At 47.8% G+C, this 20,855-nt stretch overlaps 1 protein-coding gene across 1 annotated transcript; it reads left to right on the top strand.

Moving 5' to 3' along the window:
* The first annotated feature begins 218 nt into the window (after positions 1–218).
* On the top strand, positions 219–17,737 carry LOC144169346 (uncharacterized). The gene is made up of 3 exons (XM_077698446.1): positions 219–1,436; positions 12,559–12,984; positions 14,672–17,737. Exons 1-3 carry the CDS (start codon positions 1,037–1,039, stop codon positions 14,794–14,796), a joined length of 951 nt encoding a protein of 316 aa, XP_077554572.1. The 5' UTR covers positions 219–1,036; the 3' UTR covers positions 14,797–17,737.
* Positions 17,738–20,855: the final 3,118 nt, after the last annotated feature.

Raw genomic sequence — 20,855 nt, 5'->3', positions numbered from 1 at the left:
CCATTTTAATTTCTCGTTTCTGCATGTCATGCGCGGTATTTTTTTCCCTTCACGAGCAGGCGACCAATCAATTTGCGTAGCTGTCGTTTAGCGTTTGCTCCAGTCCCTTCATCCTTGCTTTCCTTTTCTCACAAGCTTTACGGTCCCCTGCGGCGGCGAACTATCTTTTTTGTCAAATATTTTTTGCTGCTCGAACGTCTTTAGTTGTTGCGTAGCCAGCATACGGTCGCCGCGGTTGCCATCTTCATCGTCATCGGGGGCCATTTCAGAACAGGACAAAAGAAAACTTCTGGACCGAAAGGCAAAGGATAAGGTAGGCCGTAAAAAAGGCAAGTAGTAGGGAGCATCTTTAAAGGAGGAGGAAGAGAACTGGGAAGGAGGAGGAAAACTGCGCAAGACGAGAAGAGGATAAGCGAAGGGTTCCCAAAAAGCCGGAGAGGAGAGCTCGAGGAGAAATTCAAAGCCGGTCGCAGGATCTGCCAGAAACAGACTTTTCAATAACCGCATGCCGGTGCCAGGACACGATTCTACGGCGACAGAGCCCTGAGCGGCGATCGGCCCCTCCGGCGGACCTCTACTTTTCCCGTTTCCACTACTTTCGCGCCGCCGGTGTGCCGAGCTTCGTTTGACTCCTATTATTTCCGGCAAGAAGGGAAGAAGCAGAAGAACAAGGCCCGAGGAACAACCAAACGAGTAGGAAAGCAGTCGCCGCTGCCCCGGAAAGTGCGCGCTGCTGTTCGGGACGTGGTCGGGAAGAGGCGGGAGAGAGGGAGGCGTCCCCTACCCCCTCACGCACGCACGCGCGCCGGTTTTTCGGGAGGGCGGCCTTGTGCTCCCGGGCGCGCGTTGAGCGCGTGCGCTCGCGTTCAGAAATTGGACTTGTCGCTTGCAGCAGCGGCGGATGCTGCTTCTTTCTATGCGGCCGGCTTCTTCTTCCCTCGCCGCGGTGCGGTCTCTTCAGCGCCGGCTGACGCCGCGGCCGCTGCTGCCCCTGACGCCGGGCGTATAAAAAGGGGATCGTGGACAGCGCGGGACCATGTCGTCGCAGTCCCAGGCGCCGTCGCAGCAGCTGCAGATAGCCCCCCCGCCGGCGCCCCCGCACCACTTCCGCCACCACAGCAGCGGCAGGCCCGGACAGCAGCACTTCGCCGAGGACTTCGGCGCCGCGGCGGCTGAGTTCCCGGCCTACGAGGAACTGGCCGGTTACCCCTGCGTGGCCTCGTCCGCCGGAACAGCCACCGCATCGGCGTCTTCGGCGGCAGCGGCGGCCGGTGCTGGGGGCTCGACGTCGGTGCCCATGCGCCTGGAAGACGCGCACGTAGGCAGGGACTCGCCGGGGTCGCCTTCTTCGGCGGAGCTCCAGAGGCCGGCGTGCGAGTTCGCGGCCAGGGCCGGACCCTTGCCGCAGGCCCTGCCCTACCCAGCCTGCCTCGCCGGTTAGTCTCGCACACCACCACTTGCACTATTCTATATATAGAGAAGCACACATCGATCTCTGCTTGACCAAGGGCGAAGTTTCCTTTCTTTTAGGACTTGAGCCGAGATTTTGGTGTAATACGTTCGCTGTGTACTCTTCTGTCCTGCGATTCATTCTGCCCTTGAAATCTGTTTATAGGATCTTCAAAAAAAGTGTATTTCGTTTGGTTACTGTAAGTCTACCGGAGGGACTAATCTATTGTAGTGCACTGGCATGAACGTCGCGACAGCAGCAAACACCATCTTCATATGTCATACAATGTACCAGCATCCCCATCATTTTAGGTGGCGCTAGATTTGACTAATAGCACGCAAACATAAGACAGCTTGTTCGGCCTTGAACCTGCAATTATTTTTCTTACTTATACAGTCGATCTTCAATGAGTGGAATACGCTGTGCTTGAATCATAGCGGGGCCATTGCAGGCTTCACACTGTATCAGGGTTTGCTTTTGCTCGAGCTTTATTGCTAGCTGTAGCGCAACCGGTGGGTGGCTGAAATACATTGGGTGCAGGGTGTTACAATGCGCAACGATGGAGCAAAGGGGGCTTCATTCAAGCAGAAGAGGAAAACGTGGATAGAAATTGATTCATGCATTTTGTCGAAATTCCAGCCGCATTAGAAACTATCGCGTAGTTTACGCTTATGGCAGGGTCGCAACTATGTCATTCGGCTTCAGCACCCGCTGTCTGTATTCCCTGTGCGTTAGCAGCCTATTATCTCTGCAGTTTTCGCGCATTCCTTTTTTTTTTTTTTGTGCGTGGAAATTTCAGGTATTAGGGGGCCAAAAGCACATTAAGATTATGATTTTCTTGTTGATAACTCTGCTAGCAACTGGCTTGCACTGCTGCTACTCCGCTATACTTAGTTATGAAATCATTGCTTCTATTTTCATTGGTGTAGGTTTACTTTGTTTCTTAACCTTTTAATCTTTTCCACCTTTGTTTGGCGGGCCGCCATGAACATCTGGAGGGAATACAGTAGGTTGAGATTATGTACACACCTGCAACCTCCCGCATTCATCTACAAGGTTTATTCTCGGTGTTTAGATGGATGGTCCAACAACATCACAAAGTTTCAATGCATTTGCTCTTCCGCTGAGTCGTTTCGCCTCCCTACATGTCTCGCCTGTGCTCACTAACACGCAGCAAAACTTGCATCCCGTATGTCAACTTTCCTGCATGTCAGTTTCCTACACGTCAGTGTGTCCCGCATGCCAGTATCTACGTTGCCGACGGCTTCTGCTTTCACAAAATTGCTAATAGTATTCCGGGCGAATCGAACAATCAAACGCCTTTATTCATCACCCGCCATTCGAGCAATCGTTGCCACCTGGCCAAGCCCATGGTGGAACCCAGCGATATAGCCAGCGGGGGTTCAAACCCGCTCCGAATTTCTTTTCAGGAGGCGCGTAAGCGAGCTTAGTGTTCCTTTCGGCAAAAATCCTCGCCTCCAATGGCCCATAACCCCCTCCGAAAAAAAAATTCTGGCTACGGTACTGGTGGAACCAGTACTTCACTGATGAGGTATAAGCGCTTGTGTTGAGGAGAATCTTGCACCGAAGTTATATTCCTACATTTGCGTAGGAATGTGCAACTGTGCTTTATAGCTGGAGGAACGTTTCCGTCAGTGTGCGCCTTGTCACTGCTTTCGGCCGGCCGTTTTGCCGCGAAGCTACGAGCATAATCGATATTTTCTGGTGGCAATGATATCCATAGCTAGTTCACAGCGGAGTTGCAAAAGCGTTTGTAAAACAGCATGCTCCGCCCCTGAAAATGTACGGGCTTTAAGGAGAGGACTAGGGCTGCGTACAACGCCTGCAAATCACGTTTTAATGTACATAAAAGAAAATTTCAGCTATGCCGCATTTGTCCGCTAAGAAACCTCTATAAAGTGACAAAGTTCATCTTACTTGGCCCTTTAGATAATAAAAAGCGGATACGATGCAACTCTTCCCAGCCGCGCCGAATTCGGAGGAATGACTGAAGAAGGAGTCATATACCCAGCATCATGAAAATAGCTGGCACCAGACCTGTCTGTTATTACAGACATATAACATAATAACCTAATCAGAAATAGGCTACACTCAATTCCGATTCGGCCGATATTTTTGATCTCTTACATATTTGATGCCTATTCCGGCACTCCGGCCATCTGCCGGTCGAAGCCACCTATGCCGATACGCGACTTCTAGCCTTCAGTATCTTGTCTATTCGCCTTACATTGTCCCTGTCATCACCTTAAATCTCCCCAGAACTGAAGTCCTATTTGGGCACTTTCAGCAACATACTCGCCACCAAGCTTGCTTTCGTCAATAGCGCTGCAGGCAGACTCAAATTTTACGTCGGAAATCAGAGGTGCCAGGCGCACATTTCACTTCAAATTATCGTGTAAAAGTTATTACATGTGAAAGTGCAGAAGGTCCCACGACTTTATTGCACGTGGCCGTGCAAAGTCTTCCTGAAATCGCCATTTCTTTCCTTAAGGAAGGCAAGAAACAAACAACGTACGGCTAGGAGAGAGTTCCGTTTGTCGAAGGTGAGTGGGCTTATTGATACCCAATGGAGCCGTGATGACAAAATACAAGTTATATTTATACAAAGAATTTTTGATTTTGCGAAAGGGCGGGCAGCCCACATTTGAAATCGGTTCCGCATTTGGAGAGCGGGTAATTCTCGGAATTTGTTACGAGCTTGAAATATTCGTCGCCAATGTTTGGCGCAAATACAACATATCGTCCTGGCATACGTCAACATTAGACCGCAATGATGGCAGTGTAATCGTGAAATACCATAATTGAAAGCGGAATCCTCATCAGATGACGGAAGCGAGAGAGGTGAAAATAGTGGCCAAAGTACTAACCGTGAGAGGGCAAAAGGCCATTATAGCTCCGGAAACAAAGAGGCGGGTGTCTCCGCAATCAGCAAGCAGGAAACACCTCCAGAGTTGTTGCGAAAGCAACAACTCTGGAGGTGTTTCTGGGGGTGTTAGGTTAGGTTAGGTTAGATTATGTTCGGTTAGGTTAGGTTAGGTTAGGTTAGGTTAGGTTAGGTTAGGCTAGGTTAATTAGGCAGGCAGGCAGGCAGGCAGGCAGGCAGGCAGGGTTACGTTAGGTTAGGTTAGGTTAAGTTAGGTAGGTAGGCAGGCAGGGAGCCAGGCACTCCCCACTCCACACGGATTCAAATTGTTCAATCGTGACCACTGATTTAAATACCGTATCGTCGCAGTCGAGTTTCTTGGGAAAGCTTGCCGCACCAAGAGACGATGACGTGGCAGTGGAGACGACGACACAGTGTCTTACATTCAAGCTGTTTATTCAGTCGAGAGGAAGACAAACATATGCAAGGTGTGATCGTCGCAATTTTTGCTGGCACAGGCACAGGCTTCTGTTATTAAAAAAGCAGTCTCTTTCATGGCACACCACCAGAAGCACTGCTAGTACACGCAATACTAGTGGCTTTCTTAATTGTGTCAGGAAATTGTGGAATAGAATGGGTACGAATGCATGGCGGAGGTTATGGTGTGAAACAAAGTCAATAAAAAGTACTTTTTAATGAGTATTTCCCTAATGAAGGTCAGTAGAGTGTCAAGCATGTGCTTTCTGTGAGGCAGACCGCCGATTGGACAGACTGAAAATTTATAGTCTGGCCGTCGTATACTGCGCAAGTGTCCTCAGGTAGTGTTCTTTGTGAACACGAGGCATCAGGACGTAGCGAGAGGGCTTGCGGCTTTTTTTTTTTTTTTTTTCAGTAAACGCGCGTTCACTCTGTTTATAATCCTGTAAGATTCGATAATTTCTCTTGCATTTTTGTCTTTATGACCAGCCAAAACAGAGCATTGCGTGAATAACGACACGCAGTCGTTTTTGTAAATAGCCACAGCTATTTACAAAAATAGTTATAGTTATTAGCATCTTGTTTGTGTCCAGTACGTAGCCGGTCAGTCGGGCATATATATCCGTTTGACTAATGTGCTTTTCGCCACATGACAAAATAATTTCACACACGACTCCTTTCTTCGCAAGCCACAAAAGGATCCTGCATTTCTTCAAACAACGAAGTGCTACGGCTCATGACATGCTCATATCTTAGACGGTTTGTTGAGCTTTTCGGACGCAGAGGAAGTGGCTATTACAGTCTTCGTATTTGCAAGATTTTTCAGAAAGTGCACCATTCGATGCATGTACAGGATCACTGCAATCTCCTGCATCTCTCTATAGGTCCACCTCGATAATGGCTTTCATTCCTTCCCAACTTCTGCATGCAGCATGCTACCGATCACAGGAACGAGAACCATTGCTTGAAAGTCTGCGGACGATACACGCTTGGTCTGTTACATTATGCAAACAACATATGATAATGTCATGAATTTTAATTGCAATACAGTCAAACATAAAATCACAGTCCCTTTTTTGTCTAGTTAACTATATGCGCGGGTCACTCCTTGGAGCCGTTGATACGCGGAAAGCTTCAGCTTGCCGTCCGGCGTTTGTCGTGCTATTCAAGTCGCCCACTGTTTGCTGCATCTCATGATCGTAGAGCAAGCATTCTCAGTTTATTTTTTGTTCACTGAGTGCCCCGCTTTGCCAAAAAGGCGTCACAGCAGGGGGGTTATAATATCTAATGGTCATCACCGAAAAACAATAAAAGAATTGCAAATGGTACACCCCCCATTTACCCCCAAGATGCCCATACTGTCACACAAGTACCTCAGCAGACCTCACTCATCTCGTGTGGTCATGTCCTACTTGTGCCAAACACCGAACATTCACGGCACCACAACTGCACCCTGATCCCCAACAACTTGACAAAAATTAATCCAGCAAATAGCACTTTATTCTCTAAAGAGCGGTCTGGCACGAGTTGTCTGAGCGGAGACCTCACCGGTCCTACTCACGATGGACTATTTTGCCTGGCCTACCAGTTGGGATGGACTCATTTCAAGCGTGAACCTGAAAAGAACTGAACCCCCATAAGCGTGAACACGAAGCTACGCAGTGCAAGCCAAGAACTGTACTACTAGTCCCAGTGCTTTTACTACCCTCTCCCCTTTCCATTCCCCTGTTTAGACCAGCGGTCTCCCGTTTTCAATAAAAGCTTTACTACTTTACTACTACTACTCACTTTGGGTAGGTGGTCGTTTCGACTGGATATGCAATTGGGCTTATTGCAATAGAGCCGAACAATTCCAATGTTGCCATGAAATACAGAAAAAAACCTCAAACGCAGTTTTGTTTCTGCGCAAAGAAGACGATTCACGACCTAATTCCGTTTTCATACCAGTTTGTCCCATCTCGGGCGTATTGCGACATTCGGTTCGAAGCAGTACATCGTTTGTTTTGATGGAAGTGGGGAAACTACAGTTGTAATCAACGGGTCACAGTGCGAAGAACGCCTACGCGGGCGTTAGAAGGGAGTTTTGCGCCATAAAACCGTCGCCGTGACATCGCGCCAAGCTTTAATTGGTCGCCATCCAATACACCGTGACTGTGCACTTGACGGTCAAGTCACATGACTGCCCCCACCTTCTACGGCGCATTTCCGATCGACCACGGGCACTTATTTCAGGAGTTTACGTTACAACCTACCATTTCCACCACTCTTATCGGTGTTGCACATATAGCTGTCTGTCAGCAATAAGAAATCGTCACCAGTTTCTAGATAGCAACTTCATTTTTAGGGTCATAGAACCTGAGCTGGTGTGGGCATATCACCATCTTAACGAGTTGGCCTACAAATACTGTATACACTGAACAACAAAAATGCGACATCGGTCGTATTTTCCTCTGTCAGCGCGGGTGTTGTCGCATTTCTGTAGTAGTAGTAGTAAGCTTGCCTGCAATTTCTTGGGAGGGGTTGGTGTCGCACACCTCACGGGCGATTACATGTTTAAATTCCCGATATTTGTAATCAGGCTGTGAAAAATTGTTACAAATGACATTTACAGACTTTCTGTGAAATCAGTCGCTATAATTCCTGTGATCGTGCTATTGGTTCGAACCACCGAGAAGCACATCATTCTGCCCAGTTGGACGAACGCAAAATAGTCACAGTGCTTGCTTGAGCTTGAAAACAGGTTGACCCAGTCATGTAGCCTTAGCATTAGTAAATTTTAAAACCTTTCGCAGTAGCCCTCTTGAAGGATTCAGCGCTAACTCTAATTTCCTTTGCTCCGATCACAGGCAATTTTGCTTTGTTAACTTTAGCAGCTTTGCGGCCTTCCGAACACTTTCCAGAACCTCGTCTAAATTACTGTCACTGTGGCGTATAGTTGCGACGCCGAAATATTATTGGGCCTTTTTTTCGCAACTGCAACGATTACCCGTTACGAGGTGGTCAGTGTGCAAGGTAGAGACCAACGCCAGTTCATAGAAATGCCCTGCTCCACGCCAGGGTGTGCACACGCCGGGTTTAATTTCTCGCCGGCACATATATATCACGCCCTTGGTGACAGCTTAACTCGGCAGCGGCGTTTCCTACATCAAGGGAATGCTCCTCCCACTGGCGTGGTGCGGTCGCCTTGAGGGCCTCCGCGATTTAAAATGTAGTTCCGTAATGATAGCCCTCTTTTGGCTGTAAATAATCAGTACAAAGGAGGGAACTAAATCCATATCCATTTCCTTTAAAGGTATGACGAACTGTTTGATCAAAAGGCACGCATGGGGAACTAAAAAAATCAGTTTGAAAAGGCGATGCGGCAGAAAAAAAAAAGAAATTACCTGCTGGTTTAGCTTTTGGAAGAATGTATATAATTGCTTTAATTTTTTCAGTTGACACTGCCGCAAAATGCGTTGTTTTTTAACAGTTTTTCTTTAAAAACGTGCCAAGTAACTTAAAGGGGCCATGAAGATAAAATTCAAGTTTGTGTTATTCGAAAGATTTCGTGTTCTATAGGGCCCCCAGCGCACATGTCCGGAAGGAAACGATGCTTTATTCACTGCGAAGTTAATCAATCTAAGCTAAGATTTTGATTCTCGCGCCAAAACGTGTGTTTGAACGACGTTTGCAATGACATCATAAGAACAGGTCTTTCAGCTAAACTTGGTGTGGAGCGGCGACTTGCTTACTGTTAGTCAACCTAGATGGCGACACCACATCGCGGCAAGCAGTTCTGTATTTGGTTTGTTTGTGACCTTATTTAAAACTGGCTTGTTTTTGTTCATGGAGATAATAATCGTTTCGGGAAACAGGGTGCTCGCTCGACAAATGGGGTCACGTAAGACACCGTCGCTTGTGTCAATCGGCCAGTGTCGTCTGAGACAACCCCAAAGCCCCGCAATGCTGTGCAGCTAAAAGAAGTGTAGTGCGCGTAGTACCAACAGGAGTACACATCGGAACTTCAATGTTTACGTGTGCTTTCGTAACTTCCACTGTTTTTCCCACCATTCTTACTGATATAAAATGAACATGCCCTAAATTTAAGCGCAAATAGCTCGTTCGGCAAGCTTATAAGTTCTGTATAATTTGCGTTTGCTTTTACCGCCCTCTGCCAGTCGCGGAGCTGTTTGGTATGACATCATAGGTTCTGTTGCGGGAAATGAGCCAGTGGGTCGCATGGCCATTCCCTTTTTCCTAATTATACAGCTTATTTGAGCGAAGTTTACGTTAAAAGTGGTGTCAGCATGATTCTAACGAGGCAGTCTTTTGAATGAACCAAACCTGCATTTTGTCTTCACGGTCCCTCTAAGCGCGCAATAGCTCCTCCCGTCAGGTTTTGGCGCATTCGCGTACGTTTCGTGCGCCCCCAACGCCTTGCACCGCGCGTCCTTTCTGCTTTCATGGGCTCTCTGAGTGCGTTGTGTGGATTTTCTTCCGTGATGGATCCCCACGCGGTGACTTCGACACGTGATTCTTCCTTGCCTGGTGAGTCTGGGGGAGCTTCAACAGCTACACCGAGGACCCTAAGCAAGAAGAACAAGAGCAGCAATGCGTTCAACAGCACTGCGCGTAAATCGATCTTCCACTGATATATGAGTTCTGGCGTGTCAGGGGGCCGAAATGCACCATGGAAGAAAATGCCGCATTTGTCGTGGATATGCTCGGGATTGGCTCGCTGCCTGTGTTTGCGGTCAGAAAAAAAGGCGCAAGCCACTGTTGAAGGGCTGTCAACTCCGTCTCGGAACCGCCTGCGGAATTCCGGAGAAAAGCCACGCAGTGCTCTCTACGGCATCTTCAAGTTGAAAGCGCTGAGGTCTTGCGTGCGTGACTTTTTTTTGCCGCAATGAGATACCGACGGTGGAAAAGATCACAAAGGAGTTCTCGGAGCGTACAGAAGACCCGTCTTAGGCGTGGACGTCGTTTGCTGCGAGAGAACGGGTTCAACAGCGAGAAAGGAAGCCCGAACTCTCTCCTGCTTGATCGCGAAGAAATCCTTGCATGGCGGCACGAGTACCTGCGTGACATTCAGCGGTACCGAGCGGAAAATCTGCAGAATTTCTACTTGGACGACACCTGCAGGTGACGGCATGACACCACGTCGACTGTGCGAACTGACACCACTGTGAAATCCAGTGCAGACTCCTTCAGGCGCGGCCTGACGACGGGACTGAAGCAGCCTTCAGGTAAAAGTCAGCGGGTCATCGTTACGCATATAGGCAGCAAAGAGGGCTTCATTGATGACTGTCTCATTGTGTTCCGTGGCAAGAAGACTGGGGACTACCACAAAAAATAGAGAGCTTCCGCTTCGAGAACTCGTCGACGGTGAGCTGCAAAAGCTCCCAAGTGTAGCGTCGTCATGGATAAGGCCTTTGACCACTCACGCCGGTGCGAGGCAGTGCCGAAGAACGACTAATTTCCTCAAGGGGACGATCACAGAGTGGTTGGACAGCAAAAGCATCCAGTACAGCGCTGGACTGACTACGAAGCAGCTGCTGGAGATAGTAGCTCTAGTGAAACCGCGCTTCATCAGCTACCTAGTCGGCACGGCTGCACAGAGGACAGGATTTATAGCGCTGAGGCTGCCGCCGTACCACTGCCAATTCAATGCAATTGAACTGATATGGGCGCAAATGAAGACCGCTGTGGCAGCAGCCAACACGACGTTCAGCATTACACATGTGGAACCACTGTTGAAGGATAAGGTTGCAGGAGTCACAGCTGAACACTGGAAAGAAGCTGTGAGGCATGTCGAAACACTCGAGGCAAAGTTTCAGCAAGCGTTTAATGAAAATCGAGCGCTACAAACGAGGACAGAAAAAACGAAAAACGACGAGACAGCGCTCGATTTTCCTTAAGCAATGAACCAACTAGCCCAACAGCATATTTTACTGAAATATCTTTCAGCAAGCGATCTATGTAAGAGACCACATTGAGCCAATTGTCATCACGCTTGAGGACTTTTGTGATGGAGGCGAAAAGCAAAAACGCCCGTGTGTACGAGATTTCGGCGCACGTTAAAGATCTCCAGGTGGTCAAAATTGATCCGGAGCCCTCCACTACGGCGTGCCTCATCCCTGCGTTGCGTCGGCGCGTTAAACCCTACAATCAATCAAAACGCTTGAGGAAGACGACGAAAGCACTTCCGATGACGTCACTGCTTCTGACAGCGACGTTTCTGGTGTTTGAACCCGACAACGACGCTTGAAATGGCACAACCACCTCCGACGTCGTATTTCGACGTCTTATTTGCTTTCATGTCGCACGTGCCGGCGCTTACTGCACCGGCACGTGCGACATGAAAGCGTGCACAAAAAGAACAGAACTGCCGCTCGTGCTGTTCCCTAGAGCGCGCTAGCACTGCGAAGACGGGAAATTTGAATTGCACTGGAGAAACCTCCGTTCAATTCACCAAGGCAATAGTCAGACAGGGAGGCGAAGAGCGTGAGGCCCGAGGGGCGGTTGTAGTGAGCCGATAACGGCGCCACAGCCCATTCTGGCGAATCGTTCCTCTGCACTACCGACAGCTTTCACATTTAGTGGAGCGGCTTTACTTTTTGTGTATACTTTCACACAGAGCTCTTAATTATCAAGCAAACTTTTCTAGCCTCAAAAAGCAAATCACTGCTTTTGGAATTATCGAAGAAAATTTTCTTTCTGATGTCCAATTTCTCTGCCCTGTACATCTCTCACGACGTTTTAACTTCCTTTTTTTCATTTATTTGCTTCAATAAGCCTGGCTTCTTTTTTGGTTACCTTGGCTGTTTTTGATGCTCCACTGTTATTTCCGTATTTCATCATTAGCCTCCTAGCCTTCCTTAGCCCCGGCGTGTCCACTATTTTCATATATAGGTACCTAAAAACTTTAGCTGTCCACCTACGTTGACCAATTGCTCTCAACCTCCCGTCAATACATATTTTACTCTGACCCTCTCTAACTTCAAACGAGCCGAGCCCATATCTCCCTGCACTACTTCGTTAGTTCTTTTACCATGCGCTTCTAAGGCCAGACGGCCCACCGTTCTCTGGTTCTTTCCTTTCACCCTCCCTCTTTCCCGTCCTCCCTTTAATAGCAAAGCTTCGTAATGTCAAGTGAGAAAATCGCATGCTCTCTAACCGGTAATGAACACCGATGACATGAGTGCGCTTCTACAGCTTCGGGTTACCGAGAAACTAAGCAAAAAATTAGTAAAAATTGCGCTAAGTTTACTACATTAAGCTTCCCGTCGTCTCCTGAATGGCCTAGCATGCTAAGTGGCGTTCGTGAAGTCTTTAAGCGAGGGCACTGGGAACGCCTGATCGCGCATAAGTGCTAATAGGACATGCTACTATGACAAGTGTCCCGAGAAAATGAACATGGCTGCGATAATTTATCGAGTAACAGACGACAACAAAGTAAGAGAGCTTTAGGTTGGGTCAGTTGGTACATGGTCGAGTGAAACAGCCATGACAAAGTGAACAGTAAAATAGTCTGAGACGGTTGTTAGGGTCTGCATCTGTTACTTCTTGGCGGTTTCCCGTCTTAGTGCTGTTCTACACCTAGATTGATAAACTCAGTAGTTCTGCACGGAGCAGCAACATGCGCTATAACTTCGTAATTACGTAAGCCGCCTGCTCTGACGTCATAAGATGTGCTTCTCCCTCCATTTGTCCAGAAACACGGAATGCGAGTAGTGCGGTGATCATTAGCAAGGCTTTCCGCGTGCAGGAGGCGCTGGCGGCCCTTCGGACGGCTTCTGCTACGAGTACGGCCCCGGCAGCGGCGGCGGCGGACCTCTGGTCGTCGGCGGCGGGGGACCTCTGGCGTCTGGCGCGTGCCCTTCGGTCGTCGGCGGCCCGGGGGGCGGGGTGGTGCCTTTCGCGGGTCCGTACAAGGTTCAGCGCCGGGCGGCCAACATCCGGGAGCGGAAGCGCATGATGAGCATCAACACGGCGTTCGAGGAGCTTCGCTGCCACGTGCCCACGTTCCCGTTCGAGAAGCGCCTGTCCAAGATCGACACGCTGCGGCTCGCCATCGCGTACATCGCGCTGCTGCGCGAGGTGCTCGTCTCCCAGTACGACCCACTGACGCACATCGAGAAGTGCCTCCGGGGAGAGCTCAAGGGCGAGCATGCCGCCGAGTGGAACACCTCAGGTACGCCGCCCTTGCACTTCGTCCGTCCCGTCCGCAGGCACTGACGGTCCCGCGCTGTCTCTCCCAGCAATCGAGCTCTCCGTCAACCCACGATGCATGGACTGTATGTCGATGTCTAGCTATCCTAATGTCAACGTAAACGCAATATCAATGATCTGAAGGAACTTAAACTTCAAAATAGTGTGCCGCGGCCGCTGCACGTCACGCATATATAGCCACTTTCCTTGGCCCCTGCTTATAATTCAAGCATTAAGGTCTTATTTCTGCCAGTTGTGTAGCTGTGAGGTAATTGATCACCCTTCTACAAATGTTATTTTTATTCTTGTTTCTAACCATCACTTTCGGGAGGCGCGTTTTCTGTCTTGCTTGCTCGGTGTATTGTCTTCACAATGTTCTTGGCTCCGCCTCAAATTTGTTGCTATCTGTTTATTGCATTACTCTTAGAAAATAAATAGGTTAGTAAGGTTCAATCAAAATTACTTCACTTTGAACGCACGTAGTAAACGTAAATTTGCAGTTGCTTTAGCTGCGTCAGCCCGTTCGCAATGAGGGGGTCGCAATGACATCAATGAAGCGTGGGCGGAACGTTCACGGGGAACCCCACGCTTTTTCAATTCTCTAATTAACTTCCCTAATTTAATACAAACTTCACAAAATTGGCAGAGACACGGAAGACTGCTGTGTGGAAAAGCGAAAGCCGAGCAATGACGCCAGAGCACCGTCGTGCTCCTGCGCTGCGCAGTTCCCGGCACTTAGTCACGTGACTTTCGATGCCATTGGTGTCGACGCCGACAACGACAACGGTCACATTTCGCGTTCGATTTTCGCGTGCGATGAGAAACATGAATTGTGCTTTAACAAAATTGCCTTGCTTGTTATACAGGAATGGCAGGCTATAGAAAATGAAAGTTCGTTGTCTCTTTTTGCTTTTTTTTTTTGCTTTGTTAAAGCAGCCAAAAGCGGAGATAAAACTAACGCAAACATGATTGCACCGAAGTCCTCCACTTTACAGGCAACGACATTCTAAACGATTCAAAATTCAACCACCACAAGTGTCGCCATCACCTCCGTCATCGCACACAGTTAGCAACAGCGTCTGTTGATGCCACTGATGATGTAACATTGCCTTGTCCTCGCTTCTATAATCAACGTGACCTCATACAGTTGTGAAGGTAAAAGGGGCACCTCAAAGCGCCGCACAGAGCTGCCAGCCCTCTACCACGAAAGATGTCCGTTATGTGCGAGTGTCACGGATGATAGCGTTTAACGGCAGACGAAGTCACTTCACAACCAGATGTCAGGTCGTGAGGGACATTGTTACCGAAAATGGTTCCCCTTGCGGTTATGATGTTACACCCAATTCCGGTGACGTCACCACGCATCGCTGCTCTTCAGCTTCAGCAAGCAATGCTGTAGGTGCGAAATACTGCATTTTGTCGCCGCACAGGCAGTGGAACGAGCAGACCAGTCGAATCAAACACAATATATGCTCAGCTCGTCACAGTCACCTACCTGGTGCAAGAGTGTTTATAGTGTGCTAGTTTTTGCGAGTTAATGTGTAGAATTATTCTCGGACAGATTTCATGTGCACTTGCCGTACTTCACATGTGTGCTTGTGACGTGTACACTCGAGTGAGAGGAGCGCAACGCATGCGTGATGGCCGCCCTGCTTTCGTGGCCCCCGCAGATCTGACAGCGCGCCTGTCCTGGATCAACTGGGAGAACCTGGGCGTGAACCCGAACCGTCGGAGCGTCCTCACCACGCTCACCCTGACCGCAGACACCATCGGCTGCCACAACGGAACCCAGTGATGATCGTGCCATCTTGCGGTTTAGCCGCCGTGTGTCCGCGCCTCGCTGACTGCATGCTGCTGCCCCGGCCACCGACTTGGAGGACGACGAGGACGAGACAGTACAACCCCCGGGCCGTCGCCGCCGCTGCAAGGGGAGACATGCGCTCATGTGCCCCACGACAGTGAACCCGCCCGCTTTAAGTGAGCTGCCCGCAGCAGACAAAGGACTCATCAACGCTCCTCCCGTCGACAAACCTCTCTTCTTAGGATGGACGTCAGTGCACACCGATAACTTTAGGTGAAGCCCGTTCGACTTCGCCCCGACCTTTAACCTTGTAGTGTTTCGCGATTAACGGAGTCCAGAGTGTTGGATCTATCGCGCACATGTAGATATTCGCATGGCTCACTGCAACGGCCCCAGCCTGATCAAGCACTCATAACACGAGACCGTTTATCTTGCACGATTTAAAACACAAGGTTTCGTGATGTCATCATAAACATCGGTCTTGTGGCCAAACAGAGACAGGCTGGTGCTATTGGCAGCAGAAAAATGCGTGATAATCAATAAACAGGTACATCGTGCGAGCCTAAATGGTTCAATATTTCCAGCATGACAATGTTTTATGGGAGCAGATGGGAAGAATCTTGTGTAAGTCTCCAAATAAATTTGTTTCCATGTCTTGCGGATGCTACTAAGACAACCTAAACATTTTCTTTTCGTGGGAGCAAGGTATAGCTATCAATAATTGTTTTGCAAATAGTGAGATTGGAATGCATAAACTTCGTCACGTTGGCGATGGAAAAGATCTGCGGGACATATATACATCGGCAATTAGTTGTTGCGCATATTGTTGTACTTTTTGTGGGGCCATTTTATTTACCGGTGCGCGTAATTAGTTTTTTTACTTGTCGTGGGTGTCATAAGCGTTTTTTTACTGCAGCAACCTTGAAATCTTTCTAGTCGTTTTAGTCAGTCTATGAACAAAACATTTTGTTGCCGACTCATAGCGTTGTAGCCACTTGTGTCACGTCCTTGCGGCACAGGCATAAGTAACGTGATTTGGACGAACGGGAAAAAAAAAGCGTGGATGGTGACGAGGTTTTTGTTACATAAGTTGTTGCGTGGCCTTTAATTGGGGCTTGCCTTCGCCGGGAACTTATTACGGATATTTACCTTTGTTTGTGAATACGGTTGTTGAGTTTATTTCTTTTATTACTTGCTGCTCAATGAGCGAAAGTAATCATTGTATTAGCGTGTCATTGTTAGTCTGCAGTCAGCATACGAAACAGTGCGATTTGTTGACAGTCCTGAAAGCCAACAAAGTACGTACAACCCTCGTTGGCACCTGTGATCCTCTGTATGAACACCAGTGGCATTGGCGATCCAACATTGCCTAAAGAATTCTGTGCCGTTCCACTCTGTGAAGGTTGATGAGCAGCGAAGCTGTTTGTGAATTATTGGTTAACCACAAGCTCCCTCTTAATGCGCGCCGTCGCGCTTCGGAAGCGTTCACCAACACATTGCGCTTTCCGTCTAGTGGTGTTCGTAATCCAGACGGGCTTACCGTTCGCGACTGCGGCCCGATCGTCGTCGGTGGTCTCCTTCAGACCGTGGTTCGCCCATTCCCGTGGTTTTGGAAATAGGCTTCGCTGTGCAAGAAACAATGTGCGAAAGCCAGCTTACACAAACCAAGCTACACCGACCTTCTTAACGTCGGCTTCACTTTTAAACACAAACTAATTGCTGGGAATACATTTTATGGCCATTATATGCCATCTTATATCAAAATATGAAGCGCTGGAGGAGAACAGGTGGTCGAAGGTAGCGGGTGTGCGGAAGTGAGGAGGAGGGGAACGGGTTTTCTCGGTCTACGCACCGAAAACACGGCGACGTACGTTGGCCAATAACAGCTCCTCTGTAACAACCAATGTCAGGAAGTCTGGTTGGACTGCTAGTGTGTGCAAACCAACGCAGGTCGAAAATAAAAGGTTCAGTGACCTCTCAATTTACTCCGACTACGACTTGTTGCGACAGTGTGCTGAACAGAATAGCTGAAAAGAAAAAGAGCCGCGTTTCTTTTAGGGTCCCTTCGCCTGAAATGGCATGGCAGCCTGAAAGTTATGACATTTGTATAGCACGCAGTCGTGTTTCGAGCTCCCTTTCGGCTTTGTTTTTCTGTTGGCAACGCTATTTTACACCACTTTGTTAGAGCCCCAATAGCGCACGCTTACATCGGACATATTTTGCGGACACTGGCTGGCTGACAGCTGAGTAAAGCGCGCAAGAGGTCTATTTTTAGTGATGTGACTCAAAGTACATAGTCCGGGACATCAATTTATCCAGTCATTCACTAACTCTAATGTCGGCCTGCAGACGGGTGCCTAAATTAATGTTTGCTTACAAAATGAACCTGCCTTTAGTGAAGTGCAATATCAAGGTAGCAAGTTCAGTTTAGAGGTATTCCTCCTCTAAGGGATTCCTGTAAGTCTTTTTTTTTTCTCTCTCCTAGCCTCATCTTTCGCACCTTTTTCTCATTTTTCACGCTACCTTTAGCCTGCACATAGGAAAAATCGATCTTTAAACCATGGCAACAACTGTTACACATGTCCTGCGAAACAGTGCAAGCCAGTCGTAAATTATTCTTTGTTGCTTCCTTACAGCCAGCAAGCAGAAACTATTTTCAAAGCCAGCGTACTTAGCAAACAACAGCCTTGCAGGTTTATTTTGCGGCATCCGTTGACAAAAACAAGCAAGCACAGTTTAAGCCTGCGTAATAGAAATATACGTGAAAGAAAAGTGAAACAAATTTGCTCAAAACTGAATCGTGCAGGGAATTTGCAGTAGAGAAATCTAAATTGATGTCAATGAACACACTACACATCCGAATCTTTTTTACCCAACAAGGCACCTGCCGAGGTTTGCCAACATGTTTTTTTTTTGTTTTTTTTTTAAGAGTTGAGCATGCCTGGTATTTCCTATACTTCTGGCCTGAGAGTGCCCCGGTCATTAGAATCGCAGGTTTAATGAACAAAAAAGCATTTGTGATAGCTTGGTGATGAGAACGATTCCTTTTGGCATAATGTACAGAAAGAGCGTTATTTGATCACTTAGTTTGTGTAGTCGTAACATGTAAATAAAAAATCCAAGACCTGGCATCTTGCTTGCTGCTTTCAACAGCAAATATTGAGTGTAACAGACTTCGAAGGGCACCAATTAAAATTTTTATTGAATGAAACATCAGCGGTCTGGCTGAAGCTTGTATAGTTGCAAAACAGAGTAGAACATGAACGGTTTGTCTAGCCTTCGGCGAGATATGCTAGTTCTCATAACACTGCAAAGATTGTGATGACTTATTCAGTGTCATAACGACCTAGCAATAGTCTGTAAAAAACTTCTTGTTCAAGGGCAACAATGGAGTTCAAAAGCAGCGATATAGAACACAGGACACACCCTCCACACACAGAGAAAGCGAAAATGCTTCACCAGGATTGCATCAGGTTAATTTAATTTTGTCGCAATACAGAAGAAAAATTGTTGTTAAAAATTACTCCCACCTCCCCTCGCGGGAACCCCTGTGTAGATGCGACGCATAGGGGGTTCCGTTGTTCTTTCCGTTAGGTTGATTCTCCCATCGCGTGAAACGCGCCGTGAACCCCCTGCCGTGGCTATGACGCAACATGGCGCGGCTATGACGCAACACAATCCAACACAATCCACTTTAATCCAATACAATCCAAATCCAATCCAAGCCAAGCCAAGCCAATTCAATCGAATCCAATCCAATGCCCCTCGCGAGAGAGTGTTCGCTATCAGAGAGGAGAGGGGGTGAGCGGCGGAGAGCGCAGCTCGCGCGGCGAGGAGAATGGGGGAGGGGTGTGGACGGACAACGACGCCGTATGGAGGGACAAGGCGAGTGAATGAGATGCAGTCGCATCTAAAATTGTCCTAGGAATATTATGTGCCTCCAAGTAGGTTCGGTTAAACATTGTGAGTAAAACGCGAACGCGAATACTGTTTTTTTTTTTTGCCTTTGGTTCACAAAAATGCGCCAACATGCCCAAGTTTACACCTTGTTATCTTTGTCCTCGTGTTCGCGCCGTGTTACCTTTTCTTCGATAGTATTACCCAAGGCCCAGCTTCATACTTTGTTGGTTTAATCAAATTCATCGGTGGAGGGTCCAATGTTGAATCTGGCACCATTGTAGAAACGTTTGTTCTACTTGCACACACGCGGTGTTTCATTTTCGTCTTCGAAATAAAGGACATTGAGCCTGTTTGTTGTTTGTTTGCTTAACCTCTTTTACTTTCAGTGTTTCTAGCAGAAAGTCTGAAGGTATACGCAATGGTTCCAAACAGTCATTCAAGCTCTTGAATGTCCAAGCATAAAAAAAGCATCCTCTGTTAACATTCAAAAGATGTAGGCATATCTTATTTCAGTCCAGTAGCAGCAGCGTCCCCACTGCAGCCAACGTCTTTTTCACCATGCAAGAACTGTGCCATAATAATTGCCGCTTCACCACAACGAATTTCAAGGACGGCTGATTAAGACTGTCTGAAAAGTAATTTGTCTTTACCCTGCCCTCCCTAGTTTTCGTGTATATTTCAGCGAAAAATTTTGTAAACAGACTTCGCTGGTAGATGCGTTCTGTATTCAATTTCCTGTCAAATACACCTCTAACAGCGCGACTATATGCTTATACGAAACAAATGCTACATAGAAACTGTTCAAAAGAGCTTCAGTGCAACATAGGTGATGGACGATGCAAGAGCTGCATGGAGAACAACAAATGAGCTATTTAATGTCAGAACAGCAAAGCCGCTTTCTTAAAAGAAAGATGGTTTAACGAGAGGCTTTCTTCCATGCAACCTGAGGCAAAGTCCAAAATACAAACACCTTCGACCGTGTCGGACGAGGTTTTCCCTGGAATATCCCTTTACCCTTTCCAGGAAGGCTTTGACGAACACTTTATTAGAGAGTCTGTTCCCAGTGCCGGTCTATCGCCAGCCTTAGATTGACCACCATAAGGACAGTGTTTTGAAGCGTGTCACACGTATGTGTCTTCCTCCAAATGCAAAAACGTTTTTCTTTAAGCTGCATACATCAACACTCCCAGTGAAAACATGGTTGCGCGAGGAAGGAATGTCTATTCATTGGTATGACAATTGCCGTTTATGCAATCAACCTAAAACCATTGATCATTGTTTTGTTTTGTGCCGGGATGTGGTGTTTTATGGGATGTGTTGCAACTAACTCTTAAAAAGGACATGGGCATTACCTCTTAAACAATTCGGTTCTTGCCTTTTCGAGATGTCACTGGAGTGCCCTATGATATATTTGCTGGGATGAGATTGTATAGCTTGTGGAAGTTCCCCATGATGGGCAGGCACGCGGAACCCCCTCGCCCAACGAAGACCATTTTTCGGAAGCAAGCTGCGTTGGTGCGGAGCATTTATGCGGCGCAAAGTGACCCACCAGAATGGCTGCATCTTTTGGACGTGTGCGTCTGTTGCCGGAGTTTTGATGGATGGCTTATTTTAGCTGCAGTGATGTGCATCTTCTTGGATGACTCATAACTTTTGTAGGCTGTATGAAGTGCAGTTTTCCATGCAGAACAGAAAAAAAGTCGGAATGGCGCAATCGGATAGGCGTCGGCTTCAGAACGCGAGAGACCCACGTTCGATTCCGACCACGGGAAGCGGTTTTTTTAGGCGCTTGAAGTGTGTTCGCTTATCATCATCATCGTTTTGTGAAACCTTTTCTGCCGTGCGTTTTGCTAGGACATCGACGCCATCAGTGAGGCACAGAAATCTTCTTTTGAAAAATGTTGAGGACGTCTTTGGAACTTCAAGTCGAAATTGACGACCAACGAGAAGGTGAGGCCTCCATACGCCCGTAAGCAAGGAGCACAAACAAGCAAGCGACCATTAGTGAACCCTGTAGAGGGTTGGTGTGGTGTGAATCTAAAAAAATGTCATTAATAACGCGATATTAAAGCTTAGTTGAGTCAATAACTGCACAAATCTGATCTAGATGTTTCAGGCAGCGTCGGAAACAGTCTTTGGCACTGTAGACAGCG

The sequence above is a fragment of the Haemaphysalis longicornis genome, unplaced genomic scaffold (assembly GCF_048455015.1).
Source record: "Haemaphysalis longicornis isolate Haplotype H1 unplaced genomic scaffold, Haemaphysalis longicornis Haplotype H1 scaffold_2, whole genome shotgun sequence".
In the NCBI taxonomy this organism is placed as follows: Eukaryota; Metazoa; Arthropoda; class Arachnida; order Ixodida; family Ixodidae; genus Haemaphysalis; species Haemaphysalis longicornis.
The sequence above is the reverse complement of the archived record's forward strand: the minus strand, read 5'-3'. Positions and strand labels throughout refer to the sequence as shown.

Excerpts from the sequence above, each read along its gene's own strand:
- LOC144169346 (XM_077698446.1), top strand. The coding sequence starts at position 1,037 with ATGTCGTCGCAGTCCCAGGCGCCGTCGCAGCAGCTGCAGATAGCCCCC. Across the intron at positions 1,437-12,558 it reads CTACCCAGCCTGCCTCGCCG|GAGGCGCTGGCGGCCCTTCG; the intron begins GTTAGTCTCGCA and ends TTCCGCGTGCAG. Across the intron at positions 12,985-14,671 it reads CGCCGAGTGGAACACCTCAG|ATCTGACAGCGCGCCTGTCC; the intron begins GTACGCCGCCCT and ends TGGCCCCCGCAG.